Source organism: Schistocerca americana, chromosome 2, assembly GCF_021461395.2.
Source record: "Schistocerca americana isolate TAMUIC-IGC-003095 chromosome 2, iqSchAmer2.1, whole genome shotgun sequence".
Lineage (NCBI taxonomy): Eukaryota > Metazoa > Arthropoda > Insecta > Orthoptera > Acrididae > Schistocerca > Schistocerca americana.
In genome coordinates, this window is record NC_060120.1 from 840,783,803 (window position 1) to 840,807,758 (window position 23,956).

The 23,956-nt window shown below is 42.5% G+C and overlaps 1 protein-coding gene across 1 annotated transcript in view; it reads left to right on the forward strand.

Annotated features, from left to right (window-relative positions):
* The first annotated feature begins 470 nt into the window (after positions 1 to 470).
* Positions 471 to 23,956, forward strand: part of LOC124594475 (trypsin-like) — a 43,649-nt gene continuing 20,163 nt past the window's right edge. The window contains exons 1-5 of the mRNA XM_047132851.1: positions 471 to 534; positions 7,497 to 7,582; positions 11,639 to 11,751; positions 14,509 to 14,659; positions 21,225 to 21,338. Coding sequence (XP_046988807.1) covers positions 471 to 534; positions 7,497 to 7,582; positions 11,639 to 11,751; positions 14,509 to 14,659; positions 21,225 to 21,338 — 528 coding nt within the window. The remainder of the gene's footprint in view (positions 535 to 7,496; positions 7,583 to 11,638; positions 11,752 to 14,508; positions 14,660 to 21,224; positions 21,339 to 23,956) is intronic.

Here is a 23,956-nt window from a genome sequence, read left to right on the forward strand (position 1 = left end):
GCACTATGGTACTTAAGTTCTAAGGTCATCAGTCCCCTAGAACTTAGAACTACTTAAACCTAACTAACCTAAAGACATCACACACATCCATGCCCGAGGCAGGATTCGGACCTGCGACCGTAACTGTCGCGCGGTTGCAGACTGTAGCGGCTAGAACCGCTCGGCCACCCCGGCCGGCCCATTTTTTATAGCGGAGCCAGTAAAAAATAGGCAATTCTTCCATACCACGTAATTTCATCAACTTTAATTGCGTTTATAAAATCGGAGATTGTGAAAACAATATACGAAATCCGCGGTTAGAAGGAAAAGACCGTAAGTGTCTGCCGGCGAACAAATGGAGACAATCACAGCAGCGCGCGTTATCTACGGCCTTGTAGAGAGCAAGAACATCACTTGAGCTGATGATCAGAGTTTTGATAAGAGCTTGTGGCTTTATATAGGGGAAGGTGCGGGCATCAATCTCGCAGACCATGGCTGTGACAGCTCGTGTCCTTTTGCCGATAGCCGTTCTGTGTGGACTGGCTGTGGTGGAAGGTGAGTACTCTCTGTCCGCAATCTATTTCAGATTGTGCCAAACTATCAAGTTCTGCGGCATTTCTTCCCGTATACAGCAGATGCCCCACTCAGCCATTTTCTTCTGAACGTCTATGGACAAAGCAGATGTACAGAGCGATCGAAAATTCGCTTGTACGGACGCACTGTGCCATTCCTTGCACACTAACAGTACGAAAATATCTGTAACAAAATTTCGTCCCGTACATATTTTCGGGTGAAAATAGACTTCAAAGGACTTAAGAGAAAGACAATTTTGCAGCTTCGATAAGTATGTTCATTCGAGACTGTGCCGCTGTGCTGGTCATATATAACACAGTATAAAGAAAATGTTCTGCAAGAACTATTAAAACAGATTACGGGGAACTTTCAATAATTAAAGAGATAAATTGATGTAGATTAAACATTGAATTTTTTAAAAATTAGACTTTTACTACTTTTCAACTTATTCCCCACCACTATTAATAAATTATTACACAGGGTGTTTCAAAAAGAACTCTCTAGTTTTAAGTATAAATTTAATGGGGAATTTAATGAAAAATTACATCAATAAGTACATTTCACGAAAGAGAAATCCGTCACGTTTTCTTTAACGTTAGTAGACTTCAACGTGGGATCCATTTGTTGCCCTTCTCGCCACGTATTCACCAACATTTCAGGTGTAACTGTCCCAACCGTCACGACGATTCTTTCCCGTAAATGACTGATATCTCTGATCTCTTTGCTGTACACAACGTTGCACTGTAACTGACTCAGTTTTCGCAAGCCAAATAATGCAATGCTCTTTCTGTTGCGGAGTACACATTGTTGCTGAGTTGCTCTGCACTGTACTCCATGCACGCCTGGGCTGAACTGAGGGAACAGAGGAAAAAAGAAACAGCACTGGTGTCGTCTTAAGAGCAAGCAGACCTGCCAACTGCAGGGGAGCCAAACTGGGAGAGTTGATGAATCAAACACCACAAACTAGAATACTAGTCCCACGGATGAACTAGTTTTTTGTTTCATCCACTTTCCCGCAAATTCTTTGACATCCTCGCTGCTACTGATCTTTGTTTCACGCAATCCATTTTTGTGTGGACCAAACAAATGAAAATCCGAAGGAGCCAAATAGGACTGTAGGGAGAACAAGGAAGTATATACAAATCCTTTTTTTTTTTTTTTTTCAATGATTTCTTGGGTTAGCTGGGCGGTGTTAGAGTATTGTCGCGTACAAATATCTCGCATTTTTTCTTCGAGATCCGCGACGTTTTTCCTCTCCCTACTGATTTTTTTTTCGTTCATCAGCATCTTTGAGTGCTGTGCAGTGTTTACTGTGCGCTGATTTCCCAAATAATCACAAAAGACGACACCCAGGGCGTCCCAAGAGACTGTCAACGTGAATTTTCCCGCTGGTGCTTGCGTTCTGAATTTATTTCGAACAGGTGAGCTGGTGCGTTGCCATTCTGTGCTTTGTCTTCCGGACTCTCATTCAAAATAGTGAATCACGACAAGCTAAAATCTTGTTTATAAATTCGTCAGTTTCCCTTTCATACCGTTCTTTCGAGTCTGTACTTTAAGTCTTGTTTCCTTGTATTCTGCGTCATCTCTTTCTGACCCCAGCTTGCACATGTTTTGCTGTACTTGAGCTTCTTACTGATAACGCTGTGAACTGTGCCAACACTTACTGCAACTGCTTTTGCTAGATGTTCAACTGTAACATGTCGGCCTTTACGAATAATTTCGTTAATGCAGGTTCAAAGCAAATGAGTTGACACTTCAAGTTGCCATCCATCACTAAAGTTCGATCGTTTTTAAACAGTTCTGCCAGCTTATAAAAATTTCCACACTTCATGCAATTTTCACCGTACTGAAAAACAATTCCAGAAAACATTTTAGCCAGCCTTTCACCTTCAGAAATCAAAAAGTGGGTTGCTCAAATAATTTGGAAACTTCAAGCGGAGAAGGCATCGTTAAATGAAATTTGAGGTTATAAACAAAACAATGTTTCTCCGTCAGCTGTTATCAGCTCAACGGAATAATGCCACCCTAAAATCACGAGAGTACAGAACTACTGCCACAAACTGTTTCATTTCTGCATCATTTTGTCTCCTTAATTATTATTAAATGTACCTCGTATGTTGTTTAAATAATATGATCCTGTGGATACAAAGAGATGACGCAAAACCCTATGCAGCGTGTTCGACGTTCTCCACATCTCTCACGCTTTGAAGACATCTGGTCTTCAGTTTCTGAGGGACTGTAACGTCATGACTCGCCAGCCAGTACATGTCGATCCGTATCTGTCTATCATGATACCCAGCCGCGTTAGACTAATGTTGCCGATACAGATGGGAGCTATTTGTACTAAACGAAAACATCGTATATCCTCAAATCATCAGCTTTGCTCATGTGCTCATTGTGTTATACTGTCCACGCACAATAAGTGAAGTAAGGGTGCCTCCTGTTCTCCCTGGTTTTACAAGTTCAGTGGTCAGCAATTTATTTGATGCCGGCGTTGCCCGAGTATGTATGTAGTCCAATCTTCCGTTTAGCCATCTCCTCCTTTCCCATCTGCCCATGACCCACTGCCCCCCCCCCCCCCCCCTCTTTCTCTAGTAATATATGAGCCAAGTTCAGTTAAAATTGATCCAGGTGTTTAGCAGGAGCTTTTTATCCCCGAATTTACTAGACTAAGCACATGTCACGCATGTTTAACATATTTCACGCATATTTCACCTGTCTCTGTAGCGAATTACGCCCTGCAGTTTCGTGGTCACGTAGCTCAATAATTATGACGTCACATCTTCCCGAAGAACGTGTCGTACAATGACCTAATTTTGCAGCTAATTTCAGTGGTATATTTGAATATTGTCTGCGAAATGTGTTGCGAAAAGAGTTTGCCACAAGAACGTAATAAATTAAAACGTCATGCATGATCCGGCAGTTTTTCACTCATCTCAGTGTTTATCTCATCAACTATTTTCCTAAACCTAATTGGTAGTATTCTGTCCTAAGCACTCCTCAACATCGCGTTTCGAGAGACAATGCTTTCATCATCAAGTTTTTAAACGTAGCTCACGAGGTTAAACACTTAAATGTCTGCTAACGCAATAGCGGGTTTCATAAAATTAAATTGAGTAAAAACACGTTGGACTGCGTGTCCTCGTCCTACATTAGAATCGTCGATTGTTGTTAGACTTTTTATAGTGTTTTTTTCATGATGAGTTAAGTCTTACAACCTGATAGTGAGAGCATTGTCTCGAAACCCAATGTTGAGCTGTATGTAAAACAGAAATACGCTGGAATACACCATTTATTGCTGTTAAAACATAACAATCGTTATCTCACATCATAAAAATGGATAATATTTTATTCCTAAAGCATTGTGTCTGCCCACGTAACAATGTTAATGTCTTTTGTGTTTTATGGAAACTGATCCATTTCTAGGCGATAGCACACAGCCAATATGGACACATCTACCTCTGGTTTTGCTCTGCGTAAGTCACTGTACGGTGAGTAGCGAAAGTTCCACAGCATACCAGTAACATTTACTCTCCTAGCTATTCTAATCTACGATACTGTATGAGAAATGATCGACTGTTGAAATACCACGGCAACTTTTCAAATTTCTGTAATTTCATTGTCATGGGCATTAAAAAGAGAGGTGTGTTTTGGCATGATGTAATATTCTCGAAACTTCATGCAAAATACTGCCTCATGATTTTAACAGTAAGCGCTCTCGTAGTGCACAGTGCCTCTCTCGTCTCACATTGAGGTTAGAGGATCATTTATGTGACCTTATCGTGCCCACAAAACAAGCCAGTGTCCCGCTGATCTTTTGAATCAGTAACGAAAACGTAAAATCTTACCGTGATATTGAGGTGTACTATGCTATATAGAGGAAAATTCAGCAGTTGCAAGTTACAACATCCATTCAGAAACCACATGTGAATGCTTGCAGGTCATTGCGTTCTGATAGTGGGTTGATTTAAATTCCAGATATCTGCTGTAGCCCGGTGATTGATAGAGATAACAGCTCGCCTCAGATAATGGTCAAATGGCAGCACGCCACAACTCTAGAAGAATAACACCTCTAAAGCCATGGAGGCCAAGTTATGATGTCCAGTGTGCATTCTCAGTAGGTCACTATGTGCAGGAAGCGCCTACTGCGGTAGCAGAGTATGTTGCACACGTGGTTTTTTTTACGTTAGAGACATCCCGCCACTGAGGCGATAAAATATGTTCTAATTTCAAATGGGGAAGAATACTGTCTCTGTTAATTATAAAATAGTATTCATCACGGCATATCGAAGAAAGATTGTTGATATAGTATTAGTTAACTGTAGGATCGCCTGTGGAAGTATCCCTAAGTTCGTTTATAAAGGTAACAGTGCCCACATAGTACTAAGGACAGAAAATGGCTGAAGCCAGATGTTAATTTCAATGATAGTCTAAATTACGGTTGGAATGTGCAGCCATATCGGAAAAATGCATTGAACGCCGGTGTTGGTTGCGAATTCGTAGCTGTAAAAAATACAATACTACCTAACAAGACTAATACGGATTCAGAATGCGAAATAAGTTTTAATGGAGGATCAAACATAGTCATCGAATGTTTTTATAGACCCCTGCTGTACGAACAGAAGCGGGGAAACGTTTGGTGGAAACTTGGAGAAGATTTCGCGTAAATTTCGTGGTCCTGTTTTAATGTTAGGTGTATATTTCAACTTACCAACCATACACTGGGAGACTCAAGAGAAAAAGATAGGTAGTGGAAACAGGGAGTTATGAGAAACTGTTGTAAATGCCGTATCTGCAATTTACCTTGAGCAGCTTATCAGGCAACCGTCGCCTAAAGGCAACATAGTAAATCTCTTGGTCACCAACAGGACCGAAATTTTCGAATCAGTTAGCGAAGAACAGGGGATCAGTTATCATAATGGAGTTATAGCATCACTGAATACGGTTGTAAATTGGAGTGTAAAGAAAGATAGCAAGAACGACAAGAAACTGATTTCAGATTACTTGAGTATGCCGTGAAAAATTTGTGATCGAAAATGTTGAGCATCACTCAACAAATTTTAAGAGAATAGTACAAAACGCCTTAGACAGGTATGTGTCGAGGCATGCTAGTGTCAGTTTAGTATACGAAGTAGTTCATAAAACCCTTTGCTTTCGACAGTGTTCCAGAAATTCATCTAAATGTACTGACGGTTTGTAAGACATCTGCTCGTGAATTTCTCCCATTTCAATAATGCATGAATGAATTCAGATGATGTCGCATTTCCATACAAAGCGACATTTGTGAATGGCGTCCTCCCAAAATTACAATCACAGCAAAGCTAAACAATGCGATACTTACATGCTGACAGTAGAAACTCTCGCCGTTGGCGGATGAGCATTATCTTGTTGGAATGTAAGCCCAGGATAGTTAGCCATGAAGGACAACAAAACAGGGCGCAGATTGTCGTCGACGTACCGTCGTTTTGTAAGGGTGCCGTGAATGACAACCAAAGACGTACGAAATAGCTGGCACCTTATACATGCTATAAGAAAGAGTCTGGTAAGTTAATATACAAAGAAGCCATGAGAAAGCTACGCTCAAGATAGGTACCGCAGTTGTTCATAGCTTAAATAGTGAGATGCAAAAAGGTATTTTCTATGATAATTAATTGAAACCCTCAGCTGCCGACAGGTGTTGTTGATATACCCCGACATCCGTTTCAGTTCGTCATTGATCCATTAGCTCAGTTTTTTTATTGCAGATGGAAGCTAACCCTCTGACAGAACACGCTGAGCTACCGTGCAGGCGGTTTTTTTATGGATATTTTTTTAAATTTTGTTCGTTGTTGATCGTTGTGTTTGGTCGTTGTGGACATCACTTGACATCCTTTCAAGTTCGTTTGATGATCCTTCCACTCAGTTTTTTATGACAGAGGCCAACCAGCTCTCTGACCGAACACGCTGAGCTACCGCGCCGGCCATTAAACTTAGTCTGTGCGAATGCGTACAGGTTGCCCGAACTCTTACGGGAGTCGACACCTTAGTGTGCGCGAGTAATGAGTTGATGGGCAAATATCTATTAGATACATTACGTATGTAGATTGTGGACAGTTGGAAATGTGGGTCTCACGGGAAGCGCGCAAGAGATAAGTCCCTGCAGTCAGGGTTTTCAGCTGTGTCCTCGGTGGCTCAGGTGGCTAGAGCGTCTGCCCTGTATGCACGAGATCCCGGGTTCGAGTCCAGTTCGGAGCACACATTTTCAGGTGTCCCCATCGAAGTACATCAACAACACCTGTCGGCAGCAGAGGGTTTCAATTAATTATCGTTTGTTCTAGTGAAGCTGCACGGTCATCGATGGTCTCTGTTCTTCCGAGAACAGTTACTATCTTCATATATTAGGTATTTTCTATGCTGATGATTCTATGCAAGTGTATTGACCGAAACGGTGAAAAAAATTTGGAGGTGTCAGAGTTACAAAAGAAAACCATATTTTACCATGTGAACAAACCCACTCACAAAAGTCACGTAATCGGAAAATTGCAGTTTTGAAGTACGATGCGTTCACCAGATTTGACATTGGATGACTTTTACCTGATCTGACGTCAAAGCAGTTTGTCTTTTGAGAACCTTTTGACTATTAAACAACTTTTTTTCAGTGTTGGAAACCTCTCAGCACATAAATACTGGACTTATGCACTGACCTGAGAGGAATTTATGACCTAAAATCACAGAGTATCAGTATAAATTAGAGATATTAGAACTGAGACATGTGCTTTCTACGTCTAATTGTTGATTTTGTTCTGAAATTCACTGTTTGACGAACGTTTCAAGTCACAACAATGAGCGCAGTACGGTCGCGAAAGCTTCATAGCCCTCTCTTCGTTGCTGATCTTTTTCGCCGTGATACTCCATCTGACTAGCTTCTTGGATTACTGTCGTGACTTCGTGTTGTTCTGTTGTAGGTTGGGGACGTACCCACCGTCTCCAAGTCCAAGCCGGCCGCATCGTAGGGGGACGAAATGCCACCATCCAAGAGTTCCCTTACCAGGTAAGTCCAAAACCACTCCTCTCCACGAGTGCTGTTTCAAAGGGTTTGCCGGCCGGAGTGGCCGTGCGATTCTAGGCGCTACAGTCTGGAACCGAGCGACCGCTACGGTCGCAAGTTCGAATCCTGCCTCGGGCATGGATGTGTGTGATGTCCTTAGGTTAGTTAGGTTTAATTAGTTCTAAGTTCTAGGCGACTGATGACCTCAGAAGTTAAGTCGCATAGTGCTCAGAGCCATTTGAACCATTTTTTTTTTTTTTAAAGGGTAGGGACAGACATTCATTTTCTGACAATAAACGTAGTACAGGTACACGGCCATCCTGTGAGAAAAGTGAGAAAATATAACTTGACGAAGTCATCTATAGTTCCGACCGTTACAGGAACTAAGCTTTGTCGTATGACTAGCCGTGTACAACTGTAAAGTCGTGCGATCTGGAATTTTATAGTATAAACCAAGCAAAAAATAATAGGAAATACAATCTAAGACAAAAAAAAGATGCACCACGAAGGAATTATCCAAATGGGACGGAAATTAGTAGATGTGATGCACATGTACAGACAGACAACGATTCGAATTTCAGAAAAAATGTGGATGATTTATTCAAGAGAAGGAGCTTCACTAATGAGCAATTCAACAACGTGCTGGTCCATCTCTGGTCCTTAGGCAAGCTTGTTGGCTTCGCTTCGATTGATAGAGTGGTTGGGTGTCCTCCTGAGGGATATCGTGCCACACTCTGTCCAGTTGGCGAGTCAGATCGTCGAAATCCTACGCTGTCCATAATGCTCCAAATGTTCTCATTTGGGCAGAGATTCGGCGACCTTGCTGGCAAACGTACGGTTTGTCAAGTAAGAAGGAAAGAAATGGAAACTCTCGCTGACTGCGGACGCTCATTGTCTTGTTGAAAAGTAAGCCAATATGGTTAGCCATGAAGGCAACAAAAAGGGGCGCAGAATGTGGTGTTGAAATGGTGATGCATATGACAGCCAAAGGTGTCCTGCTATGAGATGGCACCCCAGACAATCACTTCTGTTTTTCGGGCCGTACGGCGGGCAACAGTCAGTTTGGTATCCTATCGCTGTCCAGGGATTCTCGAGATACGTCTTCGCTGGTCGTCCAGACTCAGCTCGAAGCGCGACTCATCACTGAAGATATATATTCTCCTCCAGTCAATGAGATGACAGGCGAATGCGTCTGGGTACGCACTGGACAGTGGTGGGATAACAACCTGACTGTCGCCCGCCATAGGGCCCGACTACCGCGAATTATGGTCTCGGGCGCCATTTTTTTTTTCGTAGCAGAATGCCTTTTGTTGTCATCCGCGGCAGCCTTCAGCACAGCGGCACGTCGACACATTTTTGTGTCCTCCATGGCAAGCCATCATGGGCTTACATTTCAGCAAGATAATGCTCACACGCACACGGCGAGAGTCTCTTACTGCTTGTCTTCATGCTAGCCAAACTCAGAGTTGGCCAGCAAGATCGCTGGATCTCTCCCCAACTGAGAACGTTTTGAGCATTATGGGCAGGGCCCTTGAACCAGATCGGAATTTTGAAGATATAACGGGCCAATTGGACAGAGTTTTGCATGATATTCCTCAAGAGCACATCCAATAATTCTGTCACTCTGTGCCGATTACGAGTAGATTAACTGCTTGCAAAAGAGGCAGAGGTGGACCATTACGTTATTGACTTGGTCGATTTGTTCGAAAAATGGCTCAAATGGCTCTAAGCACTATGGGACGTAACATCTGAGGTCATCAGTCCCCTAGACTTAGAACTACTTAACTCTAACTAACCTAAGGACATCACACACATCCATGCCCGAGGCAGGATTCGAACCTGCGACCTTAGCAGCAGTGCGATTCTGGACTGAAGCGCCTACAACCACTCAGCCACAGCGGCCGGCAGGTCGATTTGTGAAGCTCTTTATCTTGAAAAATCATCCAATGTTGCTGAAACTGAAATAAATTGTTTGTCTGTACAAGTACATCACATTTATCGATTTCTGTCCCGTTCAGATAGTTTCTTCCTCGCACACATCTTTGTGTGTGTGTGTGTGTGTGTGTGTGTGTGTGTGTGTGTGTGTGTGTGTGTGTTAGAGTGTACATCAGCATACAGGCTTAGTACCATAATGTGACAGAACATTCTTCCACAATCTTAAACTATTGTAAGACGGCAGCTTGCGAAATTACAAGTGGGGAGTACCCAAAGGAAGTAAAAGAGGTTTGATTATCTCTTCCACATAGGTAAAGGGGAAAAAAGATCTTAATTTAAGTATTCTGTGGAGGATCTATTTCAATAGGCTAATTTAGAGACGCACTTCCCAGGTGTAAGAGTGCCAGGGGACACTTTCTGAGAAAACGGGCAGTGTTCTAAACGACCGAGTGGTCCATGGCAAAAAATTGCACACAAATCCACAAATAGCAAACCTAGAGGAAGCGAGTAACTTTGTGCAAAAATAACGTCGGTCATTAGAAGGCTTCAGAAACATTAATACAAGTGGACCAGTAAAGTGCCCATACTTTCCTCCTTATGTCGCCAGAAGATCTTGTCGAGGCCTATAAATATATGTCACTGTGTATCTCCTATTTGTATGTCTCTTAATGGCTGTAATAACCAAATCGTTCTTGTACACTGTTCTCATGTTCTGTCTAGATGGTATTTATAGACGTGGACGAGTATTCAAGTCTGTATCCGCAGCCTTTGATACAATTCTTCAAGGACATAAGAAAAGGAACATTTTTTGTGCTAATTTAGATACATAGTCGTTAATATGGATTGAATTGGGAATATCACAAATGCGTACCAACGGCGGTTTATCATTTTTTATTGTATTACCAGTATGATTTTCATTGTATGCTACCTCCGTATATTCTGTGCTATATGTCAGTTTAAACAAGACTGTTTTCTGTCAGAAGCTGTCCACTGTTAAGCCTTTGTAACGTCGTATCAGGGTACAACTTAAAGTAATGTATGCTCTGAATTGTTAAAACCAACTGTAGTATAACATTTCCAGTGCTGAGATGGCTGTATGGACGTGTTCCGAAAGCCAGAAAGTTTTAAAAAATCTGTTTCTGAAGTCCATGCAGCCCGCGGTGTGGGTGCGATACAAAATATGACCAAAGCTAATGCGTCCGAATCAATCTCGATGTCCTAATCCGGCGAGGAAATCGAAACTAGGAGACAGCTGTCTCTCCATACCGTGATACCTCTGCGAAAATTTTACATTTTTCGTCAAAGAGAGCTTCACTTAAAAATAAAAAAGAGGAAAGCTCCCTTTTTGCGGACAAAGCACTTACTGGCTGAGTTATCGAGACACTGCTCACAGTCACCATTGCTTCTGTACTTCTCTTCCACATTCCAATCTTCACAGGTCCATTCTGCATACTTCACTCGGCTAGAGAGCGTTCTCATTCAAAGACAGAGTTTTGGATTTGAATTCTGGTCCGTCGTACGGTTTTACTAACACATGCAGATTCAAAAACCGGCAACCAAATGCCTTGAATGCAAAGGAACATAATATGCACGAATTGTTTTATTACAGCAGCATGGCATCATTTGAGAGACGTTTTGCTCAAGTAACGCGTAAGAGGACTCAACTTTTAACAATACCGTAGTGTACCTGGTGTTTATCTTCGTCTCCATCTATGTCGGGCTTAATGATGTCGGTACTACCATTCTGCCTGGCACCACATTGCCATTTCGACTGACAGACTACTGGCGCCTGCGGGGGGAATATTCAGACACGTAATCTCAAACGCTCTTCGATGCGACTTTTCAGTTATTAGGCGGGATAGATCTGTCTACGTCCTATTGATACTCGACTGGGCTCGTAATGGGAGAACATGTTGGTGTATTTGAGTCGCTCTGCATACAGCAATCTTGTTGCTACATCACAACGTCTGTCACGTCCCCAACTGAGAAAACTGAGCCTCCTTGTAGATGCCTCTCCCTAGTCACAAGGCTCTATCTAATACATATTCACTTCTCTCAAGCTACCATTACCAGAAGCTGTGGCATGCATCCAGCCATACTAACAGCTGTTCGCCTCTCTTCCAGGTGTCGCTGCAACGCAAGTACGCCATCGGCGACGGCGGCAGCCACTTCTGCGGTGGTTCCATCATCGATGCCCGTCACGTGCTCACTGCTGGTCACTGCCTCTACGCATATTAGTATGTCTACCCACATAATGTTTCAATTTCTTGTGTGCGTATGCAAGGGGACGGGGGAGGAGGGCAGAGGAGTGGGTCTGTTTCCACAGTAAAGCAAAGGAAGTCGTAAGTTCTTGACCAGTTATAAAATCTCTTATGTTGTTGAAGAGATCTACAGAAAGCTGCTAGTCAGTCTCCATTAAAAGAGATGTATTTGAGCCATTTGATCAGGAAGTGAGACACTAAAAGCAATAAATGAGATATCTTATTTCTGCACGAAAATAACTAATGATGAATGAAATTAAAAGGGATATACACTATAGACCGACAACAACAAGAAAAATACTTTTCAAAAATTGTCTTGTCTGAAGATACTTATCTGGAGTGTAGCCTTGTACATAACTGAAACGTCGACGATAAGCAGTTCAGACAAATGTGGTGCGACCTCTGGGAATTAATCTACTTTGGAAGGATGAAATGCAGAGATCTGGTTTACACAAATATCCAGTACTGAGACCAGAAATTCCAGTAAATTAATGTACAGACAAATCGTCACAGGTCTGGTATTATTTGCTTTATTACTGTGTCACTCTACAAACGAGATCATTTTCAGATATTCACACTTCTGATGGCAACACGTCAGAGTTCAAAGCTCCTTTCGGCACCTTCGTCAAATTACTAAGTCATCGCTTTAGCGAAGACCCATGTAACAATAATGTCTGTTTGGTGGACAACATTCAGTAACTTGAGGACTCTCGATTTCGAATCCCATTCGGAACTGAAAGAGAATAACTGCGTTTCCCGCTGTCTGTTGAATCATGTTTTATTTTCCTTAAAAAGCATGTATTATAAATACCGTGATAGCGCGTGATAGGCAAATTTTGTGATGCCTCAAGGCCCGTATACTTTCGAGGAAAAGTTTCTAACATCATTACACAGTCTCTTGCAGTAAACCATTTACTCGTAACTGGCCTTGTATTTGTTACGTCACCTTTCCAGAATGTAGCAGAGGCTTGGTCCACTCACAAAAACAATCACTGATATGCCACTGCGTTCATGGGGTGCAAAGTGACACGATGTGAAGTTCTCGGCATATAACCCAACTTTGCCATTAAATCTGACTGATTACTGATCCTCAAAAGTCACGATATTTTAACCCGTGTACACAAATCAGTGTATTGGACATAAGTTCACGCGTCAGCAACTTGAATCAGAAGTGGTCAGCAACTCGCTTTTTCGTGAAAACTTAGCCACTGTCGTCATCGGACAGCTTCATATCAAAGTCATCTTTTTAAAAACAAAAGGATCGTTAGCTACCTCAGTTAAATATGTATACTAACAATAATAAATATTCTTTAAATACCTAGTTGTTTGAAAGCAGAGTATTAAAACAATGGTTAGTTGTCCTTAAGCCTAAGGTTGGTTTGAACATCAGACTGCTGTATTAGGCGTGGTTCTGTTGGGAGAGGTATGTCCTTCCATTCTTCTGGTCTTTGAATTTATTTCCCCAGCAAGTTTAAAATGGACCAAGAACCACGGTGCAACTCAGCATTTTCTACGCGAATAAATCACTTCCGGATGAGAAAGAAGCCATAAGTGTGGGCAATAAATCGTAGCATCGACTGAGGATTGGAGCTCGGATCTTCGGATTGTTCATCTGACAGAGCTACTTTGTCAGCGAGCAACCATAGAATTAGCAGGCAAGCACCCAGGCAGATTCTGCCCAGGTAAAATGTATGCAGTCTAGTGGCTCGTTATGAGCACTACTGACTAACTCGTACGTACCTAGCTATGCTCACAATCTTAATAAAACAATCATTAAGCGGAAATGACGAATGGGAAATACTACAAGCTTCTGTCATAGGGAAAAAACAAGAAAAGGAACAAAAAACAAGTAGGATCCTTTCCAATGATGACGTATAACTTTAATAACTCTTGTTGAATGTCTTGACCATGCTTTTTATTATTTCCAAAATCACCTTTCGATATTTCGTCATTTTCAAAGACTATGAAATACAAAAATGGTATCAGAAAATATGAAAATATGTTACATATAACCATTGACTAGACGCATAGTGTAATGAGTAGAATATGGCTTTCTAGCTTACCAGTGTTATGTCAATCATACAAAATTGTTCATCAGATATATTGCATCTGGCCAACATTCTTCATCACGAGACAAATGAACAAGTGCAAACTGCTACCAAAGAACAAATTGGAAACCAAGTGGACTAAACCGCTAGGCGGCGGTGGATACGTGGTACACGCTGCATTGTTTTTGTTTACAACTACATTTTCATCGTTACATCGGATAAAATTACTTCCTCAGTAAACAGTTCATGGGAATTATTCTACAGTGCTTTACAAAAAGGTACTGTACGGTGATTTCCATTAATTATAGAAGATTGCACTTGTCTCATGATCGAGAATGTTGACAAGATACAACGTATCTAACGAACAATTTATATGACTGACAAACACACTCATTATACTACATCTCTAATCAATTTTGAAATGTAACATATTTTCATATCTTCTGATAACAGTTTGTATTTAATTTCATAGCCTTTGAAAGTGACGGAATGTGAAAACGTGTAAGGTGAATTTGGAAATAATAAAAAGTGTGGTCAAGACATCAGAAAACTTATTACAGTGAGTCCAATAGGCCGCTTCGTCTCAGCATTCTCATGCAAACTGCAGACGTATAACTGTTGTCAGGAAACATATTACGGAAAGGAAATATATACACTCCTTGTTATAGTGTGATCCTTCTTACAGCGACGTGCTGGACCAAGTGATAGTGTCAGCTGGCATGACCAACGTCAGGGACTTCGATGACCCGAACCTTCAGACCCAGGCAGCGGAGGCGGCATTCATCCACGACGGCTTCGACAACGATAAGCTCACATACGACATCGGAATCCTTAGAGTGAGTGGTGCTACAGCTCTCGCCATCTGTCTTTCGAGTCTGCAGTACACTGTATGTATCTGATAGCGAAGGCGTTCCCACATGTAAGGTAACAGTTTCTTCTGAAGAAGACGTCCCTAGTTGGCGTTGAAAACTAGTTAAAGAATTTTAAATTCTGTTTGTAACCTGTTGACTGGAAGTTTGTAAAATTGTAATTAATTACGGTTACTGAGCACAGCCACGTTCAAAATATAAAGGCGTTAGCGGTATTCTCTACGGTGGTCGGTCGGCACTCGCGACGTTTGGGTAATGAACTTATGGTACAGCGCTGAGGAACGAGTTTTGAAATAATTATGCGTATGCGTGGTTTTTTGATAACTGTAACATTTCGGAAATGTGTGGTGAATTAATCCACGCTGGGAAGGTGTGACGCAGGGATCTGGTTTACACAAAAATCCAGTACTGAGACTATAAATGTCAGTAAATTAATTCGCTGTTACATCTGACGAACCTTGGGTACACCGAGCTGCACCGCTCAGCCTGTCAACGTAGAGTTCAACGCTGTATGAATGTCACTTGTGGATGCTCAGTGTTAGTTTACCATTTGAGGACCTTCGAGTCACAGATGCAGTGTGTATGTCACAAAGCCTGAATACTTTGTTACTTGATCACATTTATGGAAAAGTACTATCGCTGCTTTTGCATTTGAGTCGCCTACAATTGTATTTACTTTAATTGGAAATTGAAGAACCTTACTGTGTTGTATGTATGGCTCCTGATTATATACAACATCTATCTCGCAGCTTTCTACTAATTTACCTATATCAGTCATTACTCTAGCACAGTGCATAGCATTTATTTTTAATATCGAGATGTATCAATGCTGTCTAGTAACATTTATTTAATCGTATGGCTAGGGCCTCCCGTTGAGCAGACTGTTCGCCGGCTGCCAGTCTTTCAATTTGACGCCACTGCAGTCGATGAGGAGGATAGCACAATACCCAGTCCCTGGGCGGAGAAAATTCCTCGACCCAGCCGGAAATCGAACCCGGGCCCAGAGGATTGACAATCCGTCACGCTGACCATTCAGCTCCCGGGGACGGACTGTCTAGTAACAGATAACATTTCAACTAAAGTTGAAAGAAATCGAAATAGATCAGAAGATGCGCTTTTACAAGGTCTTTATAAGTTTGTTCCAGGAGGTCACAGAGTTCTGATACGTTCGTTGGTATGCTGTTGACTTTCAATTGAATTTGATCAGTCTCTTCAGGAGTGGGAAAGACCACTCAACCAACCTTTGGGTGTATCACGCAATGTAGGACAGGGCCATTTGAAGTGTGTTGAGGTCCTCTATTCTATTCAGACGAAGATTATTTTCACGAATTTTATACATGTTTTTTAGTTCCTGTTGCATTTCTACAGCTGATGGAATGCCCTTTGAGGGCAATTTCATACCCTCGACAGACTGCTGATTGTCAAGTGCAACAGCTTCCGGTGATCCCACTGCGTTACTGTCGAGGCCACTGGAAAAGACTTGGTGAGGTGAGAGAGCATCCAAAAGGGGAAGCTGCATCTGTCTTTCATCCTTCTTTGCTTCAGTACTGATTTCATCACGTTGTGCGTGGTTTCCACAGAAAGGAGTGTTCGCTTAACAAATGGCACCCCACACCTATGATGTACAGCAGGTTCGGCCACGGCATGCCAAACTACACGCAAGCCTTATGTGTGGGCTGCTGGCAGGACGAGGTTCGACTCGTCTCGTCTTTGCTCAGTACTTCTCGGAAGCACTCGCTACAGCGTGACATTTCACTTAGCAATGCGGCGCAACATTTTTCGATCAGCAAGAATTTATTCAGACAGAACCGTGGTGTCTGCGCTGTTTCCCTTCGCTATCTATTCGTGGCATAAATGAAGTCCACAAGTCCACAAAGAGGCACTGTAGCGATCTATAATCACAAGCTTTTAAAAGTGAATGAGAATGACAGAATAGAAGGATAGCAATTCGCAGTACCTGTCATGTGATACACAGAAACATAATAGATGGGCACAGAATATTTGCTATGAAAAGACGTTACAACACCTTGCACAAAGAATTTAAAGATTTAATTGATGACGAAGGATCAAACAATCGATGGGACTTACTGTTCTGTACTTCAAGAAGCACTTCGTGCTAAATTTTAGACATGGAGCGCTTGATGACATTTGTGATATGAATTACAAATTTTCTGAGGTATTACGCATTATTCCACTGTCAGTGGCAACAGCTTTCGATGGAACCGAAAGACGAGTATGGACATCTTCCATATTACTGCAAAGTACATTGGTTAAGGTAAGGAGCATGCCTGGAACGATTTTGCGATGCAAAACCCGTTATTGTTAAATTTGTGAAGGAAAAAGATCAGGAACGAAAATTAGAACATCCAAAATGGATTTCAGATCTCATTATTTTAAGTGGACTTGACTCCACACTGTCTACAGAGAGACACTGTAAGGAGGGAAATGGCTTATTCTTGATTAGATGACGGTGTATTTAAAAAGAAAATGGTATTGTGGAGTGGACCAGTTCAGACAAAATACCGTCCATTCTCCTAAGCTCATTGGTGTTAAGGAAAACGTTACATTTGAAGAATTTATTGTGCCTTCGAAAGAAATACAAGATAGCTTTCTATGCGTTTCGAGGAAACTGCCAGTCTCACACCTGTTCTAGAACTGTTTTCAAGACCGTTTGTCATTTCAGTTTGAAGTGGCCCTGTGCATGTGCATATGTGACATATTGATCAGCGGTGTAATTACTGTTTAAACGACAAATTCTTATACGTTAAAACTGTTCTGGAGATTTATGTTGTTTTTTTTAGGGAAGAGTCTCCTAATCCCCATAATGACGATGTAAATAAATATTTTGAACTTCGGTGCACTACAGCAACGGTTACAGAACAGCAGATATAAAAGACAGACAACGAGTTGCAATAAATGGTGGTTTTCAAATAATCTTGACCACGGAAACAATTTCCCATTAGCAATTCATTCAGTAAAAACTGTCTCCACGTGACATGTATCGGCAACGATCTGTATGCCCATTTGTAAAAATTAAGGCCCTTAGAGTCAAGGGCTTGTCACATCAGTCGACATGTAGCTACTAACATGGTCTGTTATTTTAAGTGATTGGTTTTACTGATGTGATAACCTCTTAATTCTAGGGGCCTTAATTTTTACACGTGGACATACAGACCGTTGCCGATACGTGTTATGTAGAGATAGCTTTTACTGAATGAATTGGTAATGTGAACTTTGTTTGCCCTTCTGAAGAAGATGGGCTTAAGTCCATCGAAACCATGGTCAAGGTTAATTGAAAACCACCACTTATTGCAATTGGTTGGCTAACTTTTATACATTATGTGATCAAAAATATCCGGACACCTGCCTGAAAACGACTTATAAGTTCGTGGCGCCCTTCATACGTAATGCTGGAATTCAATATGGTCTTGGCCCACCCTTAGCCTTGATGACATCTTCCACTCCCGCAGGCATACGTTCAATCAGGTGCTGAAGGTTTCTTGGGGCATCGCATCCCATTCTTCACGGAGTGCTGCACTGAGGAGAGGTATCGATGTCGGTCGGTGAGGCCTGGCACGAAATCGGCGTTCTAAAACATCCCAGAGGTTTACTATAGGATTCAGGGTAGGACTCTGTGCAGGCCAGTCCATTACGGGAGTGTTACTGTCGTGTAACCACTACACCACAGGTCGTGCATTATGAACAGGTGCTCGATCATGTTGAAAGATGCAATCGTCATCCCTAAATTGCTCTTCAACAATGGGAAGCAAGAGGTGCTTAAAACATCAATGTAGGCCTGTGCTGTGACAGTACCATGCAAAATAACAAGGGGTACAAGCCCCCTACATGAAAAACGCGACCACGCCATAACATCACCGCCTCCGAATTTTACTGTTGGCACTACACAGGCTGGCAGATGACATTCACCGAGCTTTCGCCATACCCACACCCTGCCATCGAATCGCCACATTGTGTGCCGTGATTCGTCACTCCACACAACGTTTTTCCACTGTTCAGTCGTCCAATGTTTACGCTCCTTACGCCAAGCGAGGCGTCGTTTGGCATTTACCGGCGTAATGTGCGGCCTATGAGCAGCCGCTCGACCATGAAATCCAAGTTTTCTCTCCTCCCGCCTAACTGTCATAGTACTTGCAGAGGATCCTGATGCAGTTTGGAATTCCTGTGTGGTGGTCTGGATAGATGTCTGCCTATTACACATTCCGACCCTCTTCAACTGTCGACAGTCTCTGTCAGTCTACAGACGAGGTCGGCCTGTACGCTTTTGTGTTGTACGTGTCCCTTCGCGTTTCCACTTCACTATCACGTCGGAAACAGTGGACGTAGGGATGTTTAAGAGTGTGGAAATCTCGCGTACAGGCGTATGACACAAGTGACACTCAATAACCTGACCAGGTTCGAAGCCTGTGAGTTCCGCGGAGCTATTCTTTGGGACATTGTCTCCGTACGCGGAATCAGATGACTGGTGACTACTGAGGTCGCTGATATGGAGCAACTGGCAGTAGGTGGCAGCACAATGCACCTAATATAAAAAACGTATGTTTTGGGGGGTGTCCGGATACTTTTGATCACATAGTGTACCAGCTGACGATGAAAATGAGATGAAATATGTCTGTCAACATGCGTGCGGGAGAGACCTTTTTTCAATTATGAAACCTAGTAAGTCACGGTTGCCAACCAAAGCGAGAAAATCTGTAAAATTGTCTGTGTCTGTCCTTATGCCGACGTTTGTACTAGATAATAACTGTATCATGTCTTTAGTGTGCCAAAAACAAATAATATTGAAAATTTGTTTTGCTTATGATCTATATTCTTGATAAATGATAAATCACGTTGTATGCACTGCGACGGCATTACCATTTATATGTGGCTCTTTCGCAGTTTCCCCCTCTTCCTTCTTCACGCTCACAGCGTAGCATGGCGTTGGGGGAGCATGCAGCTAGGCGAGAAACCTGTGGCACGAGAGCGAGACCACAGCTCGTGTGCCGAATTCTTGGCCGTATGTGATTTACAGTGTCTCTCTCAAGCACCTCGCCGTCGTCCTGAAAATAACAGTCACGCAGTTCCTTCTTCCGTGAGGAACTGAGAGAAATGCAAATAACTAAGGGCCATGTCCAATACGTTTGCAGAACAGACCAGAATATCAGATCCTAAAGCAGTTTGCACGTGTCACCGTCTGCTGTAAAGCAAGTGTGACACAGTCTTGTGCAGAAGACATGCCCCAAAATGTTTGCTTGATAGCTTTCCGCAATCACATCATGATAGCCTCATTATATTTCAGTGTCATTGTCTGGGCTTTATACAAATAACCTGTTAACAGCACATCGTGGAAATCGAATTATACACTCATACTGACGTTGCTCGATGATGGCCGCATCTCCGCTTTTTTCGACAACAGCCTTCAGTTTTCTACTGCTTGCTCCACTAACTGGCTTTGCTGAGAGATATGCTGTCAGATTTCGGTTTATCTTTCGGGCTACCGTACTCGAAACGGCTTCACCACGTAACGACAGAGCTATTCTTTGGGACATTGTCTCCGTACGCGGAATCAGATTATCACGATTTTACTAGATGTCGATGAATGGAAACATGACGCTAATCACCAACCGCGGTTTCATCGTCTGTAGAGTGTGTGTTGTCTTGAAGTTCGTTCAGTACCATAATTCTACGAGTGTAGGCGATGGAAACTGAAGAAATGTGGAAATTTAAGCAAATATAAGAAATTTTGGGAGTAGTTGCATTCTTGCTATGATAATTTTTGTATACAGTGAACCAATCAAGTTAGTACATACCATCGTTCGTTCCACACCTGCGAATTCTCTTCCTTGTTGCGAACTTGGGAGCACATTGGACAAATGGCTCGCGAACAATACACGAACGGTTGCTCCACAATGTGGAACGTGTATTATTACGAATTTCTTGGCCGCTTCTAGTATACAGTGAACGATTCCAAAACATTAGTTGATATGTCTGCCTAGTAGTGAGATTAGCAGACGATTTATCTGCAATCTCCGATGACAGGCGTCTCGTATCGAGGATTTTGCATAGGTGTCTCGCAGTAACTGCGAGTGCATTGCTACTTGGTTTCCTTTTTTGCATCTAGGATGGCCAACAATATTTATCTGACGAGCAAGAAGACTATCTAAGAAATGGTGAAAACGGATAATGTTGTGAATGCAGCTGCTATAGTTACCTTTAACTAGACAATTTAATATTCAATGTGTTTGTAAAACACCACTTGTGCATTCCTACTGCTTATGCAGTACCTGTGGACCTCGAAGCCCATATTTCGTCTGCACACGGTTATGGCTCTAAATGCATAGCTTCAGCTGTTTGTCGCTTCTTCTTTGATCGGTGTATGTATCTAACACACATCCATTCGTGAGAAAGGGATGACTGTTGGTTGCGTTTAGTTTAGTGCATAATTTCTGTTTTATATTCGAAGTTGTAAAACTGATTGGCTGCTTCAACTGAATCTGCTCGTAACTGAACGTGAACGTATTATGTTGAGCAGGTGGCGGGGAGCTTCAACCTGGACGGGACTTACGTGGCAGCAGCCACCCTGCAGAACAGCACGCCTCCTGCGGGAACCATCTGCACCATCACCGGCTGGGGGTACGTTGAACAGGTGAGACTCTCGACAGTGAATTTTGACTCTCCATTGTAGTGTGCGCTGATTTGAAACTTCTCAGCAGTTTAAAACTGTGTGCCGAACCGGGACTCTAATCTTGGAACTTTGCTTTTTTCGTGCAATTGCACTACCGACTGTGCTATCCAAGAACGACTCAGGACCCACCCTCACAGCTTTACTTCCACCAGTTGCTCATCTCCTACCCTCCAAATTTCACACAAGTTCTTCTCCACCAAAACTCACACCTGGAAGCTTTAGAAGGTGGGAGTTGAGGTACTGGGCTAAGTAACGCTCAGATGTGGAGAGGGAGTCGTGAATCATGTTTGGATAGCTCAGTCAGTAGAGCACTTGACCACGAATGGCAAAGGTTCTGGTTCGAGTCTGGGTCCAGCAGACAGTGTTAATCTGCCAGATTTTCAGGTGAAATTCTGTGTAATACTGAACCAGTGAGTTCTGTTACGAGTCCAGGCCACTCTGAAATGAAGTAAGTAAGGTGCTAGCTGCACACTGTAGTAGGAAACTCCCTGGCAAAGCTAAATTTACACCTAACTTTCGTAAGCCATCTCACGGTGTGTGGCAGATGAAACTTCTATTACCATCCCCCACCCCCTCTCCCTCTCCTCCCTTTTCCTAGTCTAATCGCACACTGCACTCCTTTAATTTTCTTCTCTTGGTCATTTCGCGATGTAGAAGTGGGGGAAAGTACTATGTTGTGGGAAAACTCTTTGAAAGCCAGCAGAAAAAAATACCAGTAAACTTCTCTGTGAAACACAATGCCTCCCATGTAGTGTCTACCATTGGAGTCTGGTGAACATCTCTGTAACGCTCTTGGGCTTGCTAATCGAACCCGTGACGAAACGAGCCGTTGTTCGTAGGATATCCTGTACCTCTTCCATTAACCATACCAGCTAAGGAGCTCAGAGTGACACGCGAAGAATCTGTCGACCACGTGCTTCGTAAGCTCTTCCTTCGTGGATGAATTAATTTTTTTTTAAGATTCTTCCGGTGAATCTCAGCCTACCATTTGGCTTTCCTACCACCAGTTTTATTTGCTCGTTCCACTTTAGATCCCTCCCAATAGTTACTCCTAGGGCTTTAAGGGTTATTACTGCATCCGATGATTCATCGCCAGTTGTGTAACCATAAAGCAGTCGATGTCCATACCTGTTTGCGCGCTGTATGTTACATATATTTACATCCACGCCCAGCTGCTAGTTTTGCACCAATTGTTCATTTCAAGGGCTCCCTGCATCATTTCGGGGAGTCTCCGAAGTTATCCACTAGATCAGGGGTAGTCGACCTTTATTTACTTACTGCCCACTTTTGTATCTGTGGACGTAGTAAAAATTTTTGATCGCCCACCGTTCTCTCAACCATGATGATTTTTAATGTAGGTAAGTGACTATATTTTACAAAGCAGAGTTACAGCAAGTTAAAACATACAAGAATAATTACTTACCAAATACTTTATGTCAAAATTTTATGAAAAACAAATGAAAACGTTCTTAGAATGCCTATCGCAAACGGTCCACCAAATAAGCTGGAAATCCCATTAGTGGGCGGTAGGGACCATGTTGACTACCATTCCACTAGATCATTTATATACAGGGTGTTACAAAAAGGTACGGCCAAACTTTCAGGAAACATTCCTCGCACACAAAGAAAGAAAATACGTTATGTGGACATGTGTCCGGAAGCGCTTACTTTCCATGTTAGAACTCATTTTATTACTTCTCTTCAAATCACATTAATCATGGAATGGAAACACACAGTAACAGAACGTACCAGCGTGACTTCAAACACTTTGTTACAGGAAATGTTCCAAATGTCCTCCGTTAGCGAGGATACATGCATCCACCCTCCGTCGCATGGAATCCCTGATGCGCTGATGCAGCCCTGGAGAATGGCGTATTGTATCACAGCCGTCCACAACACGAGCAGGAAGAGTCTCTACATTTGGTACCGGGGTTGCGTAGACAAGAGCTTTCAAATGCCTCCATAAATGAAAGTCAAGAGGGTTGAGGTCAGGAGAGTGTGGAGGCCATGGAATTGGTCCGCCTCTACCAATCCATCGGTCACCGAATCTGTTGTTGGGAAGCGTACGAACACTTCAACTGAAATGTGCAGGAGCTCCATCGTGCATGAACCACATGTTGTGTCGTACTTGTAAAGGTTCATGTTCTAGCAGCACAGGTAGAGTATCCCGTATGAAATCATGATAACGTGCTCCATTGAGCGTAGGTGGAAGAACATGGGGCCCAATCAAGACATCACCAACAATGCCTGCCCAAACGTCCACAGAAAATCTGTGTTGATGACGTGATTGCACAACTGCGTGCGGATCTCGTCAGCCCACACATGTTGATTGTGAAAATTTACAATTTGATCACGTTGGAGGACATACTGACGAAATTAAAATGAGATCTAACATGGAAATTAAGCGTTTCCAGACACATGTCCACATAACATCTTTTCTTTATTTCTGTGTGAGGAATGTTTCCTGAAAGTTTGGCCGTACCTTTTTGTAACACCCTGTATATTGTTAACCTTATGGACACTATAACACTCCCCTAGGGTATCGCCAGGAGTGCTCCAAGGCAGCGTAATGGAACTGT